The 22,361-nt window shown below is 34.8% G+C and overlaps 3 protein-coding genes across 4 annotated transcripts; 1 reads left to right on the top strand and 2 right to left on the bottom strand.

The window, feature by feature from the left end:
* The first annotated feature begins 1,909 nt into the window (after positions 1-1,909).
* On the top strand, positions 1,910-7,003 carry LOC18043108 (mediator of RNA polymerase II transcription subunit 1). 2 transcript variants are annotated; one of them, XM_024184012.1, is made up of 5 exons: positions 1,910-3,277; positions 3,439-4,184; positions 4,299-4,409; positions 5,459-6,235; positions 6,413-7,003. In XM_024184012.1, exons 1-5 carry the CDS (start codon positions 3,172-3,174, stop codon positions 6,515-6,517), a joined length of 1,845 nt encoding a protein of 614 aa, XP_024039780.1. In that variant the 5' UTR covers positions 1,910-3,171; the 3' UTR covers positions 6,518-7,003. The 2 variants fall into 2 exon arrangements, with proteins under 2 accessions (XP_024039780.1, XP_006434106.1); XM_006434043.2 differs by having other exon boundaries at positions 1,913-3,277; positions 4,299-4,388.
* Positions 7,004-9,977: 2,974 nt separating this feature from the next.
* Positions 9,978-11,120, bottom strand: LOC18043107 (probable glucan endo-1,3-beta-glucosidase BG4). Its single transcript, XM_006434042.2, has 2 exons — positions 11,042-11,120; positions 9,978-10,933 (listed from the first exon to the last, which is right to left on the bottom strand). The coding sequence occupies exons 1-2, from the start codon at positions 11,118-11,120 to the stop codon at positions 9,978-9,980; spliced, it is 1,035 nt and encodes a 344-aa protein (XP_006434105.1).
* A 4,713-nt stretch (positions 11,121-15,833) lies between these two features.
* LOC18041302 (transmembrane protein 50 homolog) lies at positions 15,834-19,259 on the bottom strand. Its single transcript, XM_006434041.2, has 4 exons — positions 19,027-19,259; positions 18,854-18,941; positions 16,648-16,800; positions 15,834-16,071 (listed from the first exon to the last, which is right to left on the bottom strand). Exons 1-4 carry the CDS (start codon positions 19,157-19,159, stop codon positions 16,038-16,040), a joined length of 408 nt encoding a protein of 135 aa, XP_006434104.1. The 5' UTR covers positions 19,160-19,259; the 3' UTR covers positions 15,834-16,037.
* Positions 19,260-22,361: the final 3,102 nt, after the last annotated feature.

Genomic DNA, 22,361 nt, shown 5'->3' with positions numbered 1-22,361 from the left:
TTGGAATAATAACACATGTTAATTTTAGTATAATATCAACGAGGGTGGTTAGGACATTAAACAACTAACCTAACCATTTTAATGCGTTAGGATTAGGCTTTTTGTATTTAAAGTTGACTGGGCTTTATCCGACTCCCAACACCAGAAGTAAATTACATTACCCATCTATCTCCTATAATTTTAACACATAACTTTTTGATAAGACATAATGCATATATATATTATTTTCTTAGGTGGCGTTTGTTTTTTAACTTAATGACTTAAAGTGACTTAACTTAATTAATTAAGTTAATTAGAGGTGTTTATTTTTATAATTTAATGAGACTTTTTAGATAATTTTGACTTAATAAAATAAGTCAATTTTTTTTGACTTTTTACTTAATGGAGAAATTTGAATTAAGTCAATTACTTACTAATATAAAAAATATACATGTTTTATAATTTATTTTTCATGTCTATCCCAAAACTCACCCATAGACATTTGCCCCACATAAAAATATCCTTGTTTTTTATTTCTTATATTACATACGATAAAATTTGAAATTTATGGTATTTTATATATTAAAATTCTAAAATAATTATGTATTCACTTGGATATAATTTTACTTATAAATGTTAAAATATTGTGGTATTTAATATATTATTTATTTGACATTCAAATTTAATAAGGATACAAATGTAAAAGTACATATTTTCAGTTTTTTCAGTTGAAAAAAAACAAACAACTTAATACTTATTTTTTGAGATTCAGATGAAAAAATAAACATATTATTCAGATTCAGACATTCAGATCTATTCATAATTCAGACTAATTCAGGTCTATTCAGATTTCAGACAAAAAAAACAAACGCCACCTTAGTGTGGGCACCTTCATTATATATTACTTTTTTAGTTCAGGCGCTTTATTTATTTATTTTTTCATGCGAATACATTTTAAAATCAAAGATTAAAAAAAATTAAGTTTTAATTATTTCAAACCGCCGCACAATTTAAAAATATATCCGTATTAAGAAAAATGTGGGCATTCGCACCTGTTATATATACACATATAACAAATATTTTGGGATAACAACAAAAAGGTCTTTTAGTAAAATTATAAGGACATAATTTACAATTTTCTGTCTTCATATGGATACTTATCATTTTGGTTCCTTTAGAATTCATTTGATTGCTTTTTTTTTTTGGGAATCATTCATTTGACTATTATTTCTTTTAGAGTTTGAAACAAATGCGTTTTTGCATATGATTTCAGAATAATAGTTAAATTATCGATTTTATTAATGAATGCGTAATGGAATATGCACTCGCATGAAAACTGTTAGACAAACTATATTTGTTTATGTAATTTTACTAAAATTCAGGAATCCAAATGTTATCACCCCAAATAAATTATGTCTATTATTCTAAGAATATTTTTAATTAAATTTTTTTAATGTTAGTTTTTAGATGTTTAATTCTAAGGCTATTGAGTCCTCGTAATCTTCTCGTACTGTTTGGAACTGTGCCTAGTAATTGTAGGCTAAATTTGTGTCGAACACGATTACTTTGCGATAAGATGATGACGTTTACAGACTTCATATTTGCCTCCACCATCCTGAGGCCCTGGCCATCGAACCGTTCGCAGTATATTGTAACGCAACTGACAAGTCGGTTTCGCTAAATTTATGTTAAATAAATGGTTTTTTTTTTTAAGGTAAAGAAAAAAAAGAAAAAAAAAATGTAATTAAGAAAATGGCTCGTACAGACGCAAAAACCCACCACCATTCATAGGGTCAGTATATGTCACATACGCACACCGTTTATAAGTTGTAACGATCCAATAGAACCCACGCCATATAATAAAACAACACCAAGGCAAGGTATTCTAGAAAACTACAAAAATAAAAATAAAATTCAACACTCTCTCATAAAACAATTAAGGAAATATAAATAAAGAAAATTAAAAAAAAAAAGAAGAAAAACGATTAAGGGATTTCTCAATTTTCTTAGAAGAAGAGGCTGTTCTTCATACGTTTCATTCCTCAGTATCCGAAACTAACAGAAATTACGCCTTTCTCTATGTTTCCTCATCGCACCAACACAAAATAAAAAATGAAAACAAAACCCTAATTTCTCAACAAAACTCAAACCCTAATTCACATTCTTGTACTTTGTCTCGCTCTCCTTTCTATTTGTACTCAAACTCGTAATCCTTTTCTCTTGCGAGAAAACGCCATTGTTTTGGATTGAGGGGGGGAAAAAAAGGAAAATATTATACTGAGCGGTTATAAAACGGTTACGTTTTTGGTTTAGTCAGGCAACAACAATCAATCATTCATAGCAGGTTAGGGTTAGTTCCTTCTCACGCACCATCGATCAAAATTTCCCTTTTTTTTCATTTTTTTTTTATATTTCCGCTGTTCGAACCCTAAGCGCTGAAATTTACATACAGCGGTATTTTCTATTTAATGCTGTCTAATGTTGTAGGCTTTCTATTTCTGCGCATTATATTGGTGCTCTCAGACTTTGATTTTTCTAGGGTTTTTTCCCCTCTAATTTAGGGAGATGAATTTTAGGTGAAGAATCGTGAGTCCTTTTAATCACTGTTGCAATCCTAAAGGGTGAATTTGTTGTAATTTTTCGAAAGGACTGGCGGTTTAAAATAGATGAGGGTCTGTTGAGTGTGTGTTGTTGTGGTGGTGGTTGATGTTGTTGGCGGCGGCGGCGGTGTCTGCAAATCCATCTTTTGAATAAAGATGGAGACGTAGAGAGGGACAGATTTGTGGTTCAATTCCATTGTAGTTTGTATATGAACTCTCATGCCTGCTTAGGTTGTCGTTGCCTTTGTTTTACACCTGGTTTAGGATTTGTTACGAAATTTCTCTTGATTGATAGGAAGTGGGTAGCATTCCTTTATTAATATAATCGTTCAATTTGCACCCCACGGAAGTATTGAGACATTTATACTGAGCCTGCCGCAGGTGTGATTGGTGACTGACTTGATTGGTCGCGTGGCCAATTGGTGGTGCTTGTGAAGCAAGGTTGGCTTTTTGTGAGAAACAATAAAGATTAGAATTGAGGTTAGAACCTAGCAAATATCTTACAGAAGAGTAATATTTTTTTGGGGGAGGGGGTGAAGAAGGTGATAAAAGTGTATTTTTTTTCTATATCTGATGGTGTTCAGTGCTCGTAATGGAAAAAAGTGAACCCACATTAGTTCCACAATGGTTGAGAAATGCCGGAAGTGTTACTGGAGGTGGTGGTTCCACCAACCACTTTTCCTCATCTTCACACTCAGGTACTCTCAATTTGCCTAGTTTTAAACTATAGTTATTTGTTTGATTTATCTGTTATATGTGTTTCCTTCTGGTCTTTTTGTCCGCATATCTATTGGTTAAAATTCTGTGGTTGCTGAAGTGGATTTTTTTAATTTTTTTTTTTTTTTTTTGGGAAATATAGATGTTCCTTCATCAGTCCATCACACAAGAACTAGAAATTCTAAGAGTGGAAGTGATTTTGATGCCCCTCGTTCAGCTTTTTTAGACAGGAGTTCGTCTTCAAATTCACGGAGAAGTTCTAGTAATGGTTCTGCAAAGCATGCATATAGTAGTTTTAATAGAAATCATCGTGATAAGGACCGTGAGAGGGATAAAGAGAGGTCGAGCTATGGGGACTTGTGGGATCGTGACTCTTCTGATCCTTTGGGAAGCATCTTAAGCAGTAGGATGGAGAAGGACTTGCGTCGTTCTCATTCAATGGTCTCAAGGAAACAGAATGAGCTGTTGCCCCGAAGAGTCGCAGTGGATTCCAAGATCAACAGCAATAGCAACCACATTAATGGGAATGATGATGTTACTGGGGGTAGCACTGGAAGTAGCATCAAGAAGGTTGTATTTGAGAAGGATTTTCCCTCTCTTGGATCTGAAGAGAAGCAAGGAGTGCCTGATATAGGACGGGTTTCATCTCCTGGGCTGAGCTCAGCTGTTCAGAGCCTGCCTGTTGGTAATTCAACTTTGATTGGGGGGGAGGGGTGGACATCAGCCCTTGCAGAGGTGCCCCCTATAATTGGAAACAGCAGTTCAGGTTCACTGTCTGCTCAAACTGGTTCAGGTACTACATTGTCTGGGCCACCAAGTGTGATGGCTGGTCTTAATATGGCTGAAGCGCTGGCACAAGCTCCGTCCCGAGCTCGCACAGCACCTCAGGTAATTGAGTTATATTATTTCTATTTTTAATTGAGTTTGTTACTTCTACTGTTTTCGATTATTAAAATAGTAACCATATATGGTCTAACAAGGCAACTTTCTGTTATCTTTTAGTTATCTGTGAAGACACAAAGACTCGATGAATTGACTATTAAGAAGTCGAAGCAATTAATTCCAGTGACGCCTTCGATGCCTAAGAGTTCGGTAAGCTCTGCTTTAATGCGTGTATGTTATCTGGAATTCTATGCTTAGTATTTTTTCATTTTATGGTATGTCCCATTCATTCAATACAATATATCAAATTACTCCCTTTTGCTGGAAAGAAAAATATTCTCTTCTCTTCTCATTTAGACAAAAGTATTATTTTTATTAGAGTGTCTGTCTCTAGATCTTTGTATAGTTAACATATAACCTGCTTTACTCGTGCTGGATTCTGTTTGTTATTTGTCCTTATGTGGATGTTTTCTTTCGCTAATGGACCTTTACATGTGGAGCCTGTTCTCCTTTATTAGTTGTCATTTTTTTTTTCAATTTTCTTTTATTTTTTCTCCCTTGGGTTGACTGAGAAACATATCCTGCACAAAAGTGGGCTTTTGGCAGCAAGGTTTGCAAACTATGTTTAGGTTTGTGGATATCTTTTACCTCCCCTCTTCTCTTCTCTCACTTGTGTGCACTCTAGGTAGGAACATATTGTGTTACATTATAGGTGATGTGTCTGTAGATGATATTGATCATGAGGAGTGTGGAAAAAGTGTGATAATGTATCGTGCAATATCTAGACATGCTGATAATGAGACTAGGAACTTTGCTATTTCTTACATTGTACCTGTCATTCCATTATTTCCTTCCTACTAGTATTATTTTTGTCTCTATATGTCAAATTTTCATATGGAGCATTTTGATACGTGCAATACATTGATAGAATCAGGTGTCAGAAGCAAACTGTGAAAAAAAAAAATTACCTACTTTTCTCCTTTTGGGGAAATGTTTAGAAAGGGTCGTCATTTGCTTCTGGACAGTTGGTGCTTTAGAACCGTAATAAGTCTGAGAGTTTCAAATTTATCAATGCAACTCTGTTTCCTTTTTGCATGCTTACTCAAAAATGTTAGTTTGAAAATCTTTCTTTACCTTGTGAAGTGACCTGAAAGAAAAAAATGGAGTTGATAAAAAACGTTTGTTTCAATAACTTTGCATCATTTTTAATTTCTCTTTTTGTATAAAATTTGAACAAGTATGTTGAGTTCTAGGTTATCGTAACCTAATTTTCCTTTCAGGTTCTCAATTTTTCTGACAAATCTAAGCCGAAAACGGCTGTTAGGATCAGCGACATGAGTATGGCTGTAAAGAATGGGCAACAGCAGCCCGCTCCATTGCACCATGCTAATCAATCTCTTCATGTTGGAAATGTCAAGACTGATGTGCCAAAGACATCTCATGGGAAGCTTTTGGTTCTCAAACCAGCTTGGGAAAATGGTGTATCCCATTCTCCAAAGGATGGAGCTAGTCCAACAAATAATGCCAACAGCCGAGCAACAACTAGCCAGAGTACTGCTGTTCCATCAGTTGCTTCTGCTACTCCAAGGAGTCCAAACAACCCCAAACTTCCTTCTGGGGAGCGCAAGGCCACTGCGTTGAATCCAATATCAGGATTCAGTGCGGAAAGACGACCTTCCTTGTCTCAAACTCAGAGCCGGAATGATTTTTTCAATCTCCTAAAGAAGAAAACCTCAATGAATACTTCTGGTCTCCCAGCGGATTCAGGCACTGACATACCATCTCCTGCTGGGGAGAAACATGGTGAAGTCACTAAGGATGTAATCAGTGCTCCTTTGAGTCCTCATGTGATTGAGAATGGCGCCCAGGTGACCATCAATGGTGGTACTCACAAAGAGACTCAGAGATTTTCTGGTGCTGGTGAGAAGACCATGAGCCGCTATGCAGCGGTAGATCCAGATGAGGAGGCTGCATTCCTTCGTTCTCTTGGCTGGGAGGAAAACTCCGGTGAGGATGAAGGACTTACGGAGGAGGAGATCAAGGCTTTCTATCAGGAGGTAAATAAGTTTTGCCTTTTTGTATTTCAGCTCTGATTGAGTTGTCCTTATATTTGTATCTACTTTACCAATGTGTCTACAATTTATCTTCTTCAGTTATTGCTTTTATTTGGACTGTAGTTAGTTTGAACACTGTAAAATGGAATTTCACTTATTTTGTTGGAGTTTATTTTGCAGTTTGAGAAGCGAGGCATGCAGCTGAAGCTGCCTCAATTTCATGCAACGAGTGTTGTTGGAGCTTCCTCTGAATTGAGCTCATCTGACTCTGGATCCGAGGCTTGATTAACTCTAGTTCCATTACATAGTAGATCAACAAATTACAATTTTTGGTGGCAGGTGGTTAGTTTCTTTTTGAATATTTTTCTCTTTTGTTTTTGGAGAAAGCTGAGGAGTTGGGTAGAAAGCAGGTGGCTGGGCTTTGGGTGGGAGAATGAATTTTGGAAATAGTGCAATAAGTTTCAGGTGCTCCAATCCTGCCTACGTTTAGAAACAGGGGAATTTTAGGCTTCAAGGTTGTTGGCTGGGAGAGGCTGGATGGGGGGCTGTTTTGTCTTGCATTGGAAGATGCTTAGTGTGTTGCATCTTTTGGGTATTTGGTCCTTTGCTTCCTTTTCCTTTCCAGGAGGTCAATTCTACAAGAAAAAGAAAAAAAATTATATATATATATGATGATGTTTTTTTTGGTCAATTTTACGGGGAAAAAAAAGGAAATCAAAATTTTTATTTTTTTAGCCCTTGTTACATTATTGAGGTTTCTCTTTCTCTTTTTCTTTTTCTTTCTATTTTTTAACCTTTTTTGGTAGATCATGTTGATATTCAATGGCACTAATTACGCATGAACAACAAGGAAATAGAAGTATGAAAATTCAGTTTATGAACTAAATATATTGATGTGGTGCTGCCATGAAGATTTTCTATGTTTCTTTTATAACTATGTGATGAACGTGTTGAAAAGCAAATCACTTGGTTTTGAGTTGCTCCCCAATCCATGGAAGACAATTTCAAATTAAATTTTGAATATGTGATCGAAACTAAGAAATGTAATGCAAATTAATTGTCAATGGTTGTGTGTTAACGTCGTGAATCATAATGTCATTTTGCACTTGAGACTTTATTTTGGAAACGGGTGAAATCATTACTATTATCCTGGTTTATTTTTATCAAATATGATTCGAGTTTTAAAAGCATACTCTGGAATCCGTATTTTTATCAAACGATGTGTCTCGTCTGTTTCTAAAAACTTGCACTAGGGTTGGCAACGTGAGTTGGGCCTGAATATGCACTAAAAAATTCGAAGTTCACACAGATTGGGTTTGGATAAAGATCTAGGAGAAATATTCGGACTTTTTAATTTATAAATAAAAAATAAATTAAATTTAAATAAAAAAGAAAAAATCTAAAATATTAAATTAATATTTTTCATATTAGTATATGCCTTTTATAAGGTTGTGTTACTAATATTTTGGGTATTAAATTATTATTATATTATGTATTGAATAATTATATCTAATTTAAATATTCTTTTAATTTGTTAAAAAAATATTTTATATTTAATGAAAAAGTCCAGGCCCGACCAAAGTTCAGCCCGTCCAAACTTCGATAGGACTGTTGAAAGGCCTGAGCTTATAAATAATATGGGCTTGGGAGCCAGACCCAAACCCATATTTTGCCGACTGTAATTTGCACTACTTAAATAATAAGAGCGACATGTCGTCCACGTACAAGCAGCTTGTCGTCGATCATGTTATCAGCTCATCAAATAAACGACGTTGCAGCTAATCCGTATAATACTTGTACAATTTACTAGGAAGGCGATCGCATGTTGTTGTATGTTAGCATAAAATGCATCAACAATTGAATTGCATCAAACAAATTGTCATAACTCAAACTTAACTCCGTCAATTACTGGATCTTTGCCGCCCGCGCATCGCATCATCAGGGCCGTTGACGAACCTGTGCTTGTGTGAAATTGTGCCGCGTACGCAGGGTAAAGAGACTGCTTTAAATAGACCACACCACGGGCACAGTTGTGACTCTTAAGGCTAGTGCTAAATGCTAATGGTAGCCAGCAGCTAGGCCGATTGGAGAAACAGGTTTGTAAATATTGGTAGGCCCGCTGGAGTCTGGACGTCGGTATTAATGTGGCATTGATCTTCTCTAGTGCCACATATGCATCAACCATTGCATCAAAGAGACTGTAATACTCCAAATTCCCGTCCAAAATAGGCTGCTTCGCGTTGAATTTTGCATAGTCTAAGGAAATGGGACTTGCGTCTGAAAACATAAGCAAAGGTACAGGTTTACCATTAGTGGTGCATTTGTCCGGGACAAAAATCCCACAACATCATGCGTCGCTGGAAATGTTTCATACATTCACTGGAGAAAATTCGAACTGATGGAGGGTAAGAATTTGCGAGGATTTCTGTTGAAACAAGTGTTGTCACCCTGGTGCCTACCAGGCAAACTGCATGAATTGCTTTGTTCATATAAACATATTTTGCATCTGGCCCTGGGATCACCTCGCTATCCAACGTGATCCGGCCAAACGAAACGTTGCTCATTTAGGGGACTATGTTCATTTTAACCAACTCGTTAGCTGCATGCTGACTGCGTGCCACGTTTTTACGATCTTGATTTCTGACTCCCAATGATAGTAGGAGATTTGAACGTTGTAATGCTTCAAGAACTTTGCGATTTGGCTCATAGAGTCTGATAAATTCAATTCCACACCTCTGGTAAAGAGAAATCACATATTTCGGAGATGGGAGATTATTTCCATTCCTTCCATAATTGACACCCAGGACCATGACTTCAGGATTTTCGATTACAAACATAAGCCTAAGACACGTGCAGTAAATCAATGAGAACATTAATTTCTAACCTCTGTTGTTTGTGGGCTGAAAGAAGGAAAATTACCGGAGCAAAGAAATAGTTGATGGCTTGTTAATAGTACAATGATAGCCAGAAATGTCTTTCAGTTGCTCACAGACCCTCTCATTTCTGCTTTGATCTTTACCTCCTGAACATATGCTGAAATAGAACTGAAGCTTGTGCCTGAAGTAGTAGGCAATTAACCGTCAACTAATTGTATAAGCTAGCGCCTAGCATTGTTGTCTATCTCTATTAATTATTATTTTTTTTTTTGGGGGGGGACAAGCTTCCTCTATTAATTTTAATTTCAGAACAACTTAGGAAAAATCATTATGCACGCCTACATTATCTCATATCTAGCCGGTAAGGATATCCATTTAATAAAGTGTATCTAAATTAAGTATAAACTTAAAGATATTTATTAAGTTCAGGGCTGAGAAGGAAAAGAAATAAAGTGGCTATCATTATTCGTGAGTCGTTGTTGTTATAACTAGGCAATGAGTTATATAATGGTTAAAAATGCACTAGCAGGAGCAGGCGGCTTTTTAGTTAACATATTAAGCATTTTCCTGAATTTATCGCTAGGGAAGAAAATATTTATTGTGTATTTAGTTTGTCATTCTGGTATTATTCATCACTCTTGAAAATGAAACGCTACCAACTGCTTCAGAAACAAATGATTTCTGAATGTAGTGGCTCTGTATTGCAGTTCAAACATAAAAGAACCATAAGCAAACATCATAGATCAATTAAATACTATATATTCTTTTATTACTTAGCAAAAGCAAAGATGTAACTTGCTTCATAAGTTACTTTTTCAAATTAGGCACCACGCTTACATTACAGCGGTATAAGTAAAAGAAAAATGCTTCTAGCATGGCCAAAATGGATAAATTGGCTGCATATTTGGATAGAAGAATCCGAAATTCTGCTCAACCCCAGCAGGCTTTTGATTCTCATTGAACATCTCAAATAAAAATGTATCAAAAGTTTGACCTGGCCTCCTCGGAGTCCCTTTTGCTCCCAAGACATGATCCATCAAGTTCTTATTATATTTTTGTGCATTTTCTATGCTTGTATAAGGCTCATTGCCAGCACTAGGCCATCCTGACTCTGATATGGCCAAAGTCACATTCGGTACATCAATCTTCTCCAGAGCTGAGTAATAAGCATCAACCATGGCATCAAATAGATTATAATACAAGTATGGCCCATCTCTAACTACAGGATCTTTCGATTGAAATAAGGCATAGTCTAAGGATATGTGAGATGGGTCTGATGCATAGGCAAAATATGGATACACATTGATCATGATTGGAAAACCCCGGTGCCATAAATTTTGTGCAATGTCTTTGAGAACCGCAGCTGCTTCATTTGTGAAAGCTCCGGCTGAAGGAGGGTAAGAAGAAGCAAGGGAAGTTCCTGCAAGAACAGTTGTTACCTTAATTTGTTTGGTTATGCCGTAATTGTTGAGTGAGTTCAATATGTTGTTAATTGCTTGGCCAACATATTGTGCATTTGTCCCCGGAATCACCTCGTTGCCTACTGTGATGTAGCCAATGTTAACATTGTCTACAAAAGGAACAACATGGGTTTTAACCCATTCATCAGATGCCTGTTGACTTGAGGCAATGCTTTGTATCTCTTCATTTTTTGTACCAAGAGATACAAGTTGTGGCCTGCCTCTCAAAGCCTCTAGCACTTCATGCCTCGGCTCAAAGAGCCTGACGAAGTTGATTTGACATCTTCCATAGAGATCTATAACTTGTTCTGGAGGTGGAAGATTGTCTCCATTTAGTCCATAATTAACACCGATAACATTGGCACCTGCATTTGTATCACAACTTTTGTTAGCCTTCATATACAAAGAATCTGTCATTACATGTTATGTATATTGTATCATTATTTACGACATGTGAACGTGTTGGATTTTACCTGTAAAAGCAAGGAGTTGAATTCTTATTACTAGTATGGCTGCTGCAACAAGCATTCCTCTAGCCCATATGGACTCCATTGCAAAACAACTAGCTTTAACACTATATATGCAAAGTAAATTGACAGGAAGAACAAGAGTGATTGGCATGTTCTTCCATTCGAATGAAGCCTTATATAGGCTGAGTAGCTGATAATTCAATGGCGTTGTCTCTGATTTGTCACTTAATTTCACTTCCAAATAAAGTTAAATTTTAGTGTAAGCATAATAGCAGAAAAAGTAACAAAGTCATTTGCTGAGACATTGCATTTAATGTAGAGTATTTGAAATTAGTAATGTGTTTAATTCAATTACAAATTGGAATTGAATAAATCAAATCTCATGTAATTTGGGTTATTTAAGTTGAATTTAAATATGCGACACGTGGATGATTCATTTAAATTAAATAAGGAAAGTGGGTGACAAATTAAAATTGAATTAGGAAAAGAACTATATGATAGACATACAAAGTCTTCAATGGTACTCTGCCTACTACAACAATAAAAAGAGAAGAGAACCATCTAATTGTTCTAATTATTACTCTATATTTCTGTCTATATGTATATATAAAAAAAATCAATTTTCTTTGTTGTTCTAAATTGCTGTTTTCAAAATTTTGTTGTTTTTTAGTTGCAATTTCTTTTTTTTTTTGATGAATTGGGGCTCTAAGAAGAGCTAGAGAACAACAGAACGGGGGTGAGAAACCCCGTAAGAGTCGTGCAATAACAGAGCCCTAACGCCCAAAGAGGGGGAAGGGTACACAGTAAGGCCTAGCGGAATAGAAAAAGCGAGGTTCGCCATATAATCTGCAGCAAAATTTGCTTATCTGTAGATGTGAGAGATGGAAACATGCCAATCCAATTTGAGATAATCTTTGATAGCCTGGACCAAGGGAGCATATTCATTGGTCATCACCGAAGGTCTAGCCACCAATTGAGTAACGCAAAGGCTATCCATTTCAACTTTCAATCTGCGGATACCAGAATTCCATGCAAGCTGGATCCCTTGATATACGCCCCAGAGCTCCGCGACAGTAACAGAGCAAGAACCAATCATCATCCCAAAGCCTGTTAGCCAATGTCCTAAGTGATCTCGAATCAAACCACCTGCAGTAGAATTCCCTTGAGACTTGTGAGCACCATCCGTATTCAGAGTACACCAGGGCCACTCAGGAGGATGCCAAGAGATCCACATGTGAGTCCTAATATTCTTAGAGAGCAACGGGTGGTTATGAAGCTTGTGAATCTCCTCAGCTCTTGTATGGACATCCACCAACAAAGCCAAAGGGTCCAACATCAATTTGTTAAAGAGAAACTGGTTTCGCCAATACCAGATCCTCCATATCGCAACGCCAAAAAAAACAGCCCAGTTCGAAACATTCCCTACCTTACTATTAACAGCCAGATTCGAGCAGAGCCAAAGATGAAGCTGAGAATTAAAGAAACGGTGACGTTTGCTTGTCGGAATAATGTTGAGCCAAAACTGCTTAACCAACCAACAATCACGTAGAGCATGGGTAATATCTTCACACACAGCCCCACAACGATCACAACAAGGAGAGATGGGTAAGTGCCGCCGAGCCAACTCCGCCTTAGTTTTCAAACTAGCGTGAAACACCTGCCACAAGAAGATTCTCATGCTTTGAGGGTCTTTCCACTTCCATACTAACTGCCAATCTCTATCTTCAGACTTTGGATCGTACTCAGAGAGAGCCAAATACGCCGAGCTTGTAGAAAAAGCTTCGTACTTTGAATGAGCCCAAAAGATAGTGTCCATGCCTTTCACGTGGGAAGGGGGGTGAAGAGCAGCTATTTGTAGAATAATATGGTTGGGAAGATATCGATCAAACCAAGGCCAACACCAAGCCCCATTTGCATCAACAATATCTGCCACCTTACAATCCAAAATGCCCACAGGTATAGTATTTGTTGCGTAGGCGATTAAGGGGACCGTATCAGTGATCCAAAGATCCCACAAAAAACGAGCAGATTGACCATCACCCAAACTCCAGCGCCTGCTTGCGAGAGCCTCACTCCAAACCTGCTCAAGAGACTTCCACAAGTGAGAACCATAGCGTGTTGGAAGGACGGGAGGCAAGTTGTAAGGATCCACTTTGTACTTCGAAATAAGGACCTGGACCCATAAATTATTCGGAGAGGAGATTATGCCCCAAGCTAGCTTCATGTGTAATGCCCGATTCATCATTGCCAAAGACTTGAAGCCAAGACCATTGCCAAAGACTTGAAGCCAAGACCGCCAGAAGCTTTAGGCTTGCACACATTCTTCCAACTAACCATGTTGAGCTTCTGCTGAGGAGAAGAATCGCTCCAAATAAACCTCCTGCAAGCTCTATCGATTTTCTCACAAACCCCACGAGGAAGGGAAACAGTCTGCATAACATAGATGGGAATTGCCTGGAGAACTGACTGAGCTAGAGTGATACGGCCAGCCAAGGACAAGTGATAGGCATTCCAACCCGACAGTCGCTTTTCCACCTTATCGATGATCCCCTGATACATATTGGTAGAAACCCTTGAATGATGAAGAGGGACCCCAAGGTATTTACCGAGGTCAGAAGTAACTGAGAAGCCAAGAAGACCCGAAATTGCAGAGACATCTCTGGCACCTATGTTCTTTGAAAAATAAAGCAGAGTTTTACTGGTATTAACTTTGGCATTAGAACAAGCACAAAATTCTGCTAACACTGTTGAAATAACTTTAGCTTGCTCAACTGTAGCCTCTGCAAGCAAAAGAAGATCATCAGCAAAAAAAAGATGAGATAAACATGTTCCATGGCGAGATAAACCGATCGGACGCCATTTTCCAGCACTAATAGCATTGTGAATCCCGTGACTGAGTCGTTCGATGCAAAGGACAAAGAGGTAAGGGGATAATGGGCAGCCTTGACGAATTCCTTGGGAAGGAGAAAATTCATCCGTAGCCTCCCCATTCCACAAGACCCTCATAGTAACCGAAGTGATGCAAATTAAAAATTAAATTGAGTCCCAAAAAATAAAAATCACCTATTTTTTAAGTGAAAACCAAAAAAGTACAATTTATTAGCATTCAATTTGTTTTTTCAATTTTACAGGTATAGAATCTGTGATCTGCTGGTTAAGTCAAATTAAGTTCAATTTCCTGCTTATCTATCAAGCATTAGTTGCCTTTTGTTCATTTCAATGTATGCAACTCAACTGAATTAAAAACATTTGTATCAATATAAGAAGCATGCATAGATTATATATACAATAACCAAACAATTTAGAAAGGTATGTTAATTTAAGTACTGGCGAATTCAGGGGCGGAGCTAGTACAAGGCTAGAGGGTGCTATGGCCCCTATAGAATTTTGAAAAATTTTAGGGCTTCTAAAGAAAATGTGAAAAATTAGTATAAAATATCTATACTGACCCCTGTAGAATTAGAATTTTACATATATAATAACATAAAAATTAAAATTTTAAATTTGGCCCCCATAACATTTTTTCCCTAGCTCTGCCCCTGGGCGAATTAATCATTTAGTTCCTATGTACTATGTATTCATTTTGGTTTTACCAAGTACAAACAAATAAGGTAGCGTTTACTTTTTAGATTGGATTGAGAATCCTGAGGAGTGTGAATCCTAGGATTGGGAGTGTGGAGTGGGAGTGTGGAGTGGGAGTGGGAGTAGGTTGTTTACTTACACTGGAATAGAAGCATGGATTAGAGATCAGAATCCAATTTATGTGTTTACTTTGTCTTAGATTTGGAGTAAATAGTTTCAAATTACAATTTTATCCTTATTTAAAGAATTATATTTTTTAATTACAAAACTAATAAAAAATATATTTAATGAATAATATTTATTTTATTATATTTGTAAATTTATTATAATTATTAATATTCTTAATTATGAACAATAAATTATTAATTTTAATACAAAATGAAACCTTATTTTATTTTATTTAATATAATTATATTAAATTTATTATTATATAAAATAATAATATAATATTATCTAGTACAAAATTAATATTTTCTTATAATAAACTATTTATTATTATTAATATTAAATAAATATAGTACTATTATTTTTAAAATAAATATAATAATATTATATTTATTAATTCTCTATTAATATAATAATATTATTTTAAAATAATTTTAACTTAGAATGAATGCAAATTATTATTTAGTTAAATATAATATTATTATCCAAATAAATATAATAATATTTATTTTATTTTATTAATTATAAAATATTAAATTAAATTAAATTAAATTAAAAAAAATAAAAGGATAAAAAAGGGAGAGGTGGGAGTGGATTCCCACTCCCACCTCCCCCAATGGGAGTCCCACTCCCACCTCCCCCAATGGGAGTCCCACTCCCACTCCCCACTCCAAAAATGGGTGGGGCCCACGGAGTGGGACTCCCACTCCCTTCTCATTTAGAGAAAGTAAACGCTGGAGTGGGAGGAATCCACACTTCTCACTCCCACTCCCACTCCCTTCTCATTTAGAGAAAGTAAACGCTGGAGTGGGAGGAATCCACACTCCTCACTCCCACTCCAGCAAGTTAAATGAATAATAGAGTCACTGCAGTTCATTAGATGAAAACGATAAGGTCAAGCCCATCATGTTGTCTTTCTTGTCGAATTGTTCCAGAATTGGCTATTTGGAATTAAAATTTTGTGAAATTGCAAAGCATATGGGCTCATTTCTACCTTGAAGGAGCTTGGACTTTACACCCAAACAGTTTTTGGAAAAGGGAAAAATAAAATAAAATAAAATCAGTCTCTTTAACGATCATCACATTCCATAGAAAGAGCTGCATGAGATTTACAAGGATGCTCAAGATTGTTTGTACAACACATTCATTTACAAAGGCAAATTGTTCCAATGTTTAAACAAGGAAAACGATTCTTGTACAAATTCATCAGTAATTCAAGCTCTAGGTCGCAATGGTATTGATATATCCATTCTCATTCCGAATGTGAAGTCCAATAAATCAGCCCACTGCAGGTGAAGAAACGAGTTAATGATAGTAATCAGCAGATAATGGAACAGTCAATAAGATAATCAGGATCAGATAGAATTCTTAAGAATGGAAATGGATCATGACGTCCATTTGTGCACATGCTTGTGAGTGGATTAGAGGTATGTGCATGCATGGTGTGAACATGCAAGTGGTATGGAGATGGCCGTCTCCATTAGAGCACAATTTCAACAGCCAATGGATCTACATAGCAGTTCCACGTTTATAAGACCTTTGGGACAGTTCTCCCAAACCCCCAAAATAAGAAAGTTCCATTGGCACGCAAAAGCTTTCACTCTCCAAGAATAAAAAGCATGTCCAGTAACCAAAAGATGAATCTTACTAGTACAAAAATGTAATATAATTGTAATTGAACAGAGTACTAATTACTAAAAACGAAAAACAAAAGAGGGAAGGGGGGAATAAAAGTATCAGAAATCTACAAAAGTGCCATTACAATTAAATTTTAGACGTATGAGATGGGATTAAATTTTAGACATATGAGATGCGTGAGAAGTGCACAATGTAACAACCTTAAATCCTAAAAGCTAATTTACCTGATCAACACAAACACACACTGCAAGACACCTGCAGTTCCAGTCCACGCTGATGGACCAGTTTTCACTAGTGAATCTTGTATCAACAGACCAACTGATGCCGCTAGAGAAACAAAGGATACAACATAAGCCAAGAAAAGCCAGAGCTTCAATCTGTTGAAATAAAGAGAAAGATTAGCAACCATCATCATTGACAGCAATCAGCAGGGGTTAGTATAAACTGAAATGAGTCAGTTTAGGCTAGACACCAAGCAATGCAACAAACACCTCAATGATGAGATCAATAAACTACAGTATTCAGATACGTGCTCTCCACGCTTGCAAATACAAATCTATGCAAAATAATGAATTTTGGCTGGCCAAAATTTGATTTGCAGGAGAAAAATCAAAGACATCATCATACCACTGAATAAATTTCAAAGCATCAAGCTGCTCAAGTAATTTCTTGATTTTTTCAAAGAACTCCAACGAGTGCCTCAAGAATCAATCTGGGATATGATAAGAGGATAGTCACCATAATGACAAGTGAAATCATTCTTCATTTCCCATTTTTCTATCATTTCCTACTATCTAAAAAGCTCAGGGAATTAATTCATCAGCCATCCTACTCTGTTTGAAGCATCAATGAATCCATGTTAAACTTTAACCATTCTCAATGTCATCACTTTTTGCCTCACTTATTTCCTGATTCTTTTTTACTTTTCTATTCATACTAGTGCAAAATAGGTAGATCATTGGCATCATTTATCAAAATCCCACCCAAAAATGAATCATAAAAAAAAAAAAAGGATATATAGCTATAAACACCAATCATCATGCTAGATCCTTCACTAATCAATGTCACCATATCACCCTCGATTTTACCACACGACCAATGATGTTGTATACAATTTGAGAAATCAGTTAATCAAGTTCTTTACACTTCATGACTTAAATTCCAGAAGAACTATGAGAGCATTGAAAAACAATGATCTATTCAGTGCTTCCAATCTCATCCAATGGAAACAAAAAATTTGATTCGAATTGATAACCCCATTTCCAACACACAAAAAAAAAAAAGTCCCGGAAAGGCAGAAACAGTTCTCTACCATGGACCATTCAGAAGAAATATCAATAAAAAATTTCTATAGGTGGAATGTCTGATTGAAGAAATTTCAAATTACTTCATTCGAAGAACTTATCAATACAGGTTTCTCCTATGAGTCACACAGATACATTATTATGCATGCAGAAGCAAAATGAGAACATGCGGATGGTGGGGCATAAAGTCCTCATTCATGTTGACTGTATTAACTTTCAGACTGCTAGACCCAAGCTGAAGGAAAGAGGAGGATCATTATGATTATAAGCACAAGGATTAAGATTAAACCAAGAGAACTAGAAATTTAATTACCAAATCCAAATGTAAATATACTAAAGACATAACAACTTGACTGAAATTCAATTAAAAAACCAATAAATGCCACTAATCTGCAGAAGTGACCCTCTCTGAGTAAACTACTGCAAACACTGAATGAAACAGAACTCTTCAAGGCCAATAATGAAAGCTCATTTTGAAAGCAGCAAGATGAGTGAAACGTTAAGACAATGATGATTTGTGTTTATATATCATAAGTTGAGAAGAGTTTAGCCACTCTCTCCATTGAATCAACTTAGATGAAAGCTTATGTTGATGAGTCCATGCTGAAGTTCCATTCAATATACGACGAGTATCATACTGGAATTTTCAACATAGATCCAGACATCCAGTGACTAGGTCTGAGTAATATATTGTGAAACAATTAGCTCTCCCAACCAAGTCCTCATCCACATATGAATAGGAGGTCCGACTCACCTATGGCAGTTTAAAACAACAATCTTTTTCCTTCCAATTCTACACCCCAAACGCTAAAAATCAATGCCAAAGTAAGTTAATTACACAGATCAGCAGTCAACAACATTGCAACAACTAACAAACATTCCACAATACATTCAAAAAAAGAAAAATTAAAATGACGAAAACGGGAAATCCATTTGGCTCCGTTGAATAACAAAACGATGCTTAAGAAATAGTATAGCCTAAAAAACTTGAAACTACTGACCTATCCGGCATCTAAAAACTCGATCAGCTAAAGTAGCAATCACTGATTCTAACTCCAAAGACAAATTATTAACTTCGAATTGGAAAAAAACAAACACAGCTATGAATAGAAAAAGCACGGCTAACCTCCACTCGCCTTCTTCGTAAGGAGAATAATCGATGTCTTCTTTCCGCACGCAATTGAACATCAAAGCCGCAAGAGACGCAAAAATACCTGCCAACACACAAACAAACAATTAGACAGAAGATCAAAACCCTAATAACCCATATGTATGTAGAGGAAGCTAGAGAGGGAGGACCAGGGAGGTAGTGGACGAAGGGGACTTTGACAGAGCTGCAAACGACGGCGTCGATCCAGAACCACCAGCCGGCTCCAAATACGGCTCCAGCCACGCCGGGTCCGAATATTGCCCAAAGCTCCGCTAAATCCATTGAGTTGCTTTGCTTTGTTACACTTCCAGCCTCAACTAAACTGTCGATTCAATTGCGCTCTCTCTCCCTTTTTTTTGTTCTCTTTTCCTTTTATGTATATTCTTTCAAAGCATTATTTATTTTTATTTTTTATTTAATTAGAATTGAGTAATATAATATTGATAAACAAACATTTGAACGCCCATGCCTACATGCCATATATTTCAATGAATGTTATGTATTTTTTATTTTTTTAATGGTGCTTATTCATTTTTATTAAGCTGACGGTCTGTGAACTTGTAAAATCAATTCGTAGAAAATTGATATGATGCGTTATTATTGTTTGATAAAATATAAAAGATTAAAGAGTAAGATTATTTGGACTCATTAAGATACTCGTTAAATTTATTTATTTATTAAACATATTATTAAAATATAAAATATAAAATTTTATTTCGTTAACTTATTTTAATACTTAAAAATACTTTTATTATTAAGCTAAATTGTAATTAACTCTGTTTCTTTTTCCTTTCACGGCTTTTTCATTATTTACCCGTCTCTTATTCCTTTCTTCTTCATTTATTGACTATTATCCATCACGATTTCGTCCCCAACTCCTTCAATTTCATGTTTTATTTTCAATTGCATTTTTCCCTTAATCTTCATACGTTTGGAATAATAATATAATATCTTTAACTTTTAAAGAAACAGCTGATAATAAATTATATTTATGTTTATACTTAATTGAAAAAAAAAGGTAATTAATAGTTCTTGTCGGGGGTTTTCCATTTTGGCATACAAATTACAGGCTACAGCTGACTAACCAGGGAGAGAGTTCAGTGTCCAATTCAAAGTTGAAAAGAAGGAAACTACTGGTGACGAAGTGTCTGATCATGCAATTCTTTGTTCCACTAACTAAAGCGTGTGTGTTAGGGGGATGATGAAGTATAAAATGGCGCGTGGAAGTCAAAAGGAATTTTACCAGCCTTAAATTTTTAACCAAATGTTTAAACAAATTCCGTTAATCTTTGTTCCATTAACAAAGGTATGGACGAGGAAAAACAAATTCAATAAAATGGGTAAAAACTTAAAAAAAAAAAAAACGAAATTGTCATTGAATAATGAAGAAGAGAATAAAGCATTAAAATTCTTTTAATTTAATTATGTACTCTTGTTAATAGTAATTTTCAATATGGGCATTTTAATAATAAAATTTTTATTAAAAGTCGAGTTTAGGGAGTGTTTTGATATAATCAAATAGTTCTAATAAAAATAAATCATATGGGGTTTTTATTAATTTTTTTACATATTTATTGTGGGTTTATTTTTCGTTACAAAACTCGTACTAGAATGTTTACAATTATTACCAAATACGTATATGTATTTAGTGGGTTTTCAAATTTCGAATACAAATAATAAAAATATATATATTCTATTAAATATTGTTTTATGATATGAGGGTGAGAAAAGCTCAATCAATTATGTAGGGCCAGTTTGGGATTGCGGAGGCTGATGAAATAAGTTGTTTGTGCTGTGCAGATAAAATTAGCTGCTAATTAAAAAAGTAGCTCGGCGTTTGGTAAACTGTGATGTTGCAGTTGCTGTGAGTTTGAAAAGTAGAGTGTATGTGTTTGGTAAATTTTATTATGAAAGTGCTGTTTTATTATATAATGACCAAAATACACATAAGTTTTAATTACTTTTTATTTTTAGAATATGTTTAATAAAATTGTTTAGACATATCTTTTTTTCTTAAATATTAGACATATCATTTTTTTAATATGTAAAATTACATTAAAAACTCAATTAAAAAAATCTAAAGAATTTTATAATCTGTTATATAAAATATGATAAAGATAAATGTATGATTTATATATTAAGGTTTATGGATAAATAAGATATAATTATCTTTTTATTAAAATCTAGGGTTATAATAGGAATTTTAAAAAGGTATGGTAGCTTATTAAATAAGCTGCTTATGAAAAGTAACCCCTACTTGCTTAAAAGCTGCTGATAAAATAAAGAAAATTATTAAATAAGCTGCTTTTACAAAATTTATTAAACACTATTTTTATCGAAAATTATGAAATAAGTAGCTTATTGAATTTCAACCACAATCCCAAACGAGCCCGTAGTCTCTAATCTCTCGTATAAATTGAACTCAGATGGCTAGTAGAAAAATTAATTTGATTAATACAATTAAACCTAAAAACAATATGAGATATAAATTTTATAAGATTAGCCTCTTTTGAATGACACTCCGGAGCAATGGTAGAAGTGAATATTGATGAACATAGTATTTATTATAAAATTAATTTTCGTATTGTTGATGAATTGGGTTCTTTCAAAAACACTTCAGGTACGTTTGGTTTATTATATTGTATTTTGATATATTGTATTAACATTTTATTATAATAATATTGCACAACATTTGATATTATACTACATGCTGTATAAGATTAATTTTATACTAATATAAATTAATATTATTTAAATTTATTACTATTTTACTATTAATTTTTTACATTAATTACTGATATATAAATATTATAAAATATTTTTAAATACAAAATATTATAATATAATTTATTTGTATATTTTATTTCTTATAATAACCATTAAAATATATTTAACTCCTCAATTGAGGCAAAAGCTGGCCCAAACTAGCACACTATAGTGCATTATAAATTGCCAAAAGTAGGTTCGCAATAAATTAATATGAAAAATATAGTAACATTATGAAATAATATGTTTCAAACACACACCTCCGCATAGGGGTGGGCATTCGGATCGGGTTAACCTGTGCAACCCGAATGGATTCAAACTTACTCGAATTGAATTTTAACTTGGATGGGTTGAATTTTTTTTTAAGTTTTGGCTTTTAAAAAAAACATATATATATATATATATTAAATAAAAAAAATATCTTTAACTATATGTTTTATGTTTTATTAACTTTAAAAAGACTTGTTGAAATGTTATTAAGGATGTTTGGATTTGAAATTTTTGGATTTTAAATGCTTTTTGGTATAATTTATGGATTAAATTGTTCCAACCAGCTCTAACCTGAATTACCAACCAAATCCGATCCAAATTATAAACTCGAACCGAATCGAATTAAATTTGGTTTGGATTGACATTTTCAACCCGATTGGATTCAATTCTCCAACCCGATCAAGTTAAAACCCAAATCAAAATTCGAACAATTCGTACCGAAACCCGA

The sequence above is a fragment of the Citrus clementina genome, unplaced genomic scaffold, assembly GCF_000493195.1.
Source record: "Citrus clementina cultivar Clemenules unplaced genomic scaffold, Citrus_clementina_v1.0 scaffold_5, whole genome shotgun sequence".
NCBI lineage: Eukaryota > Viridiplantae > Streptophyta > Magnoliopsida > Sapindales > Rutaceae > Citrus > Citrus x clementina.
This window is presented reverse-complemented; position numbering and strand designations above follow the sequence as displayed.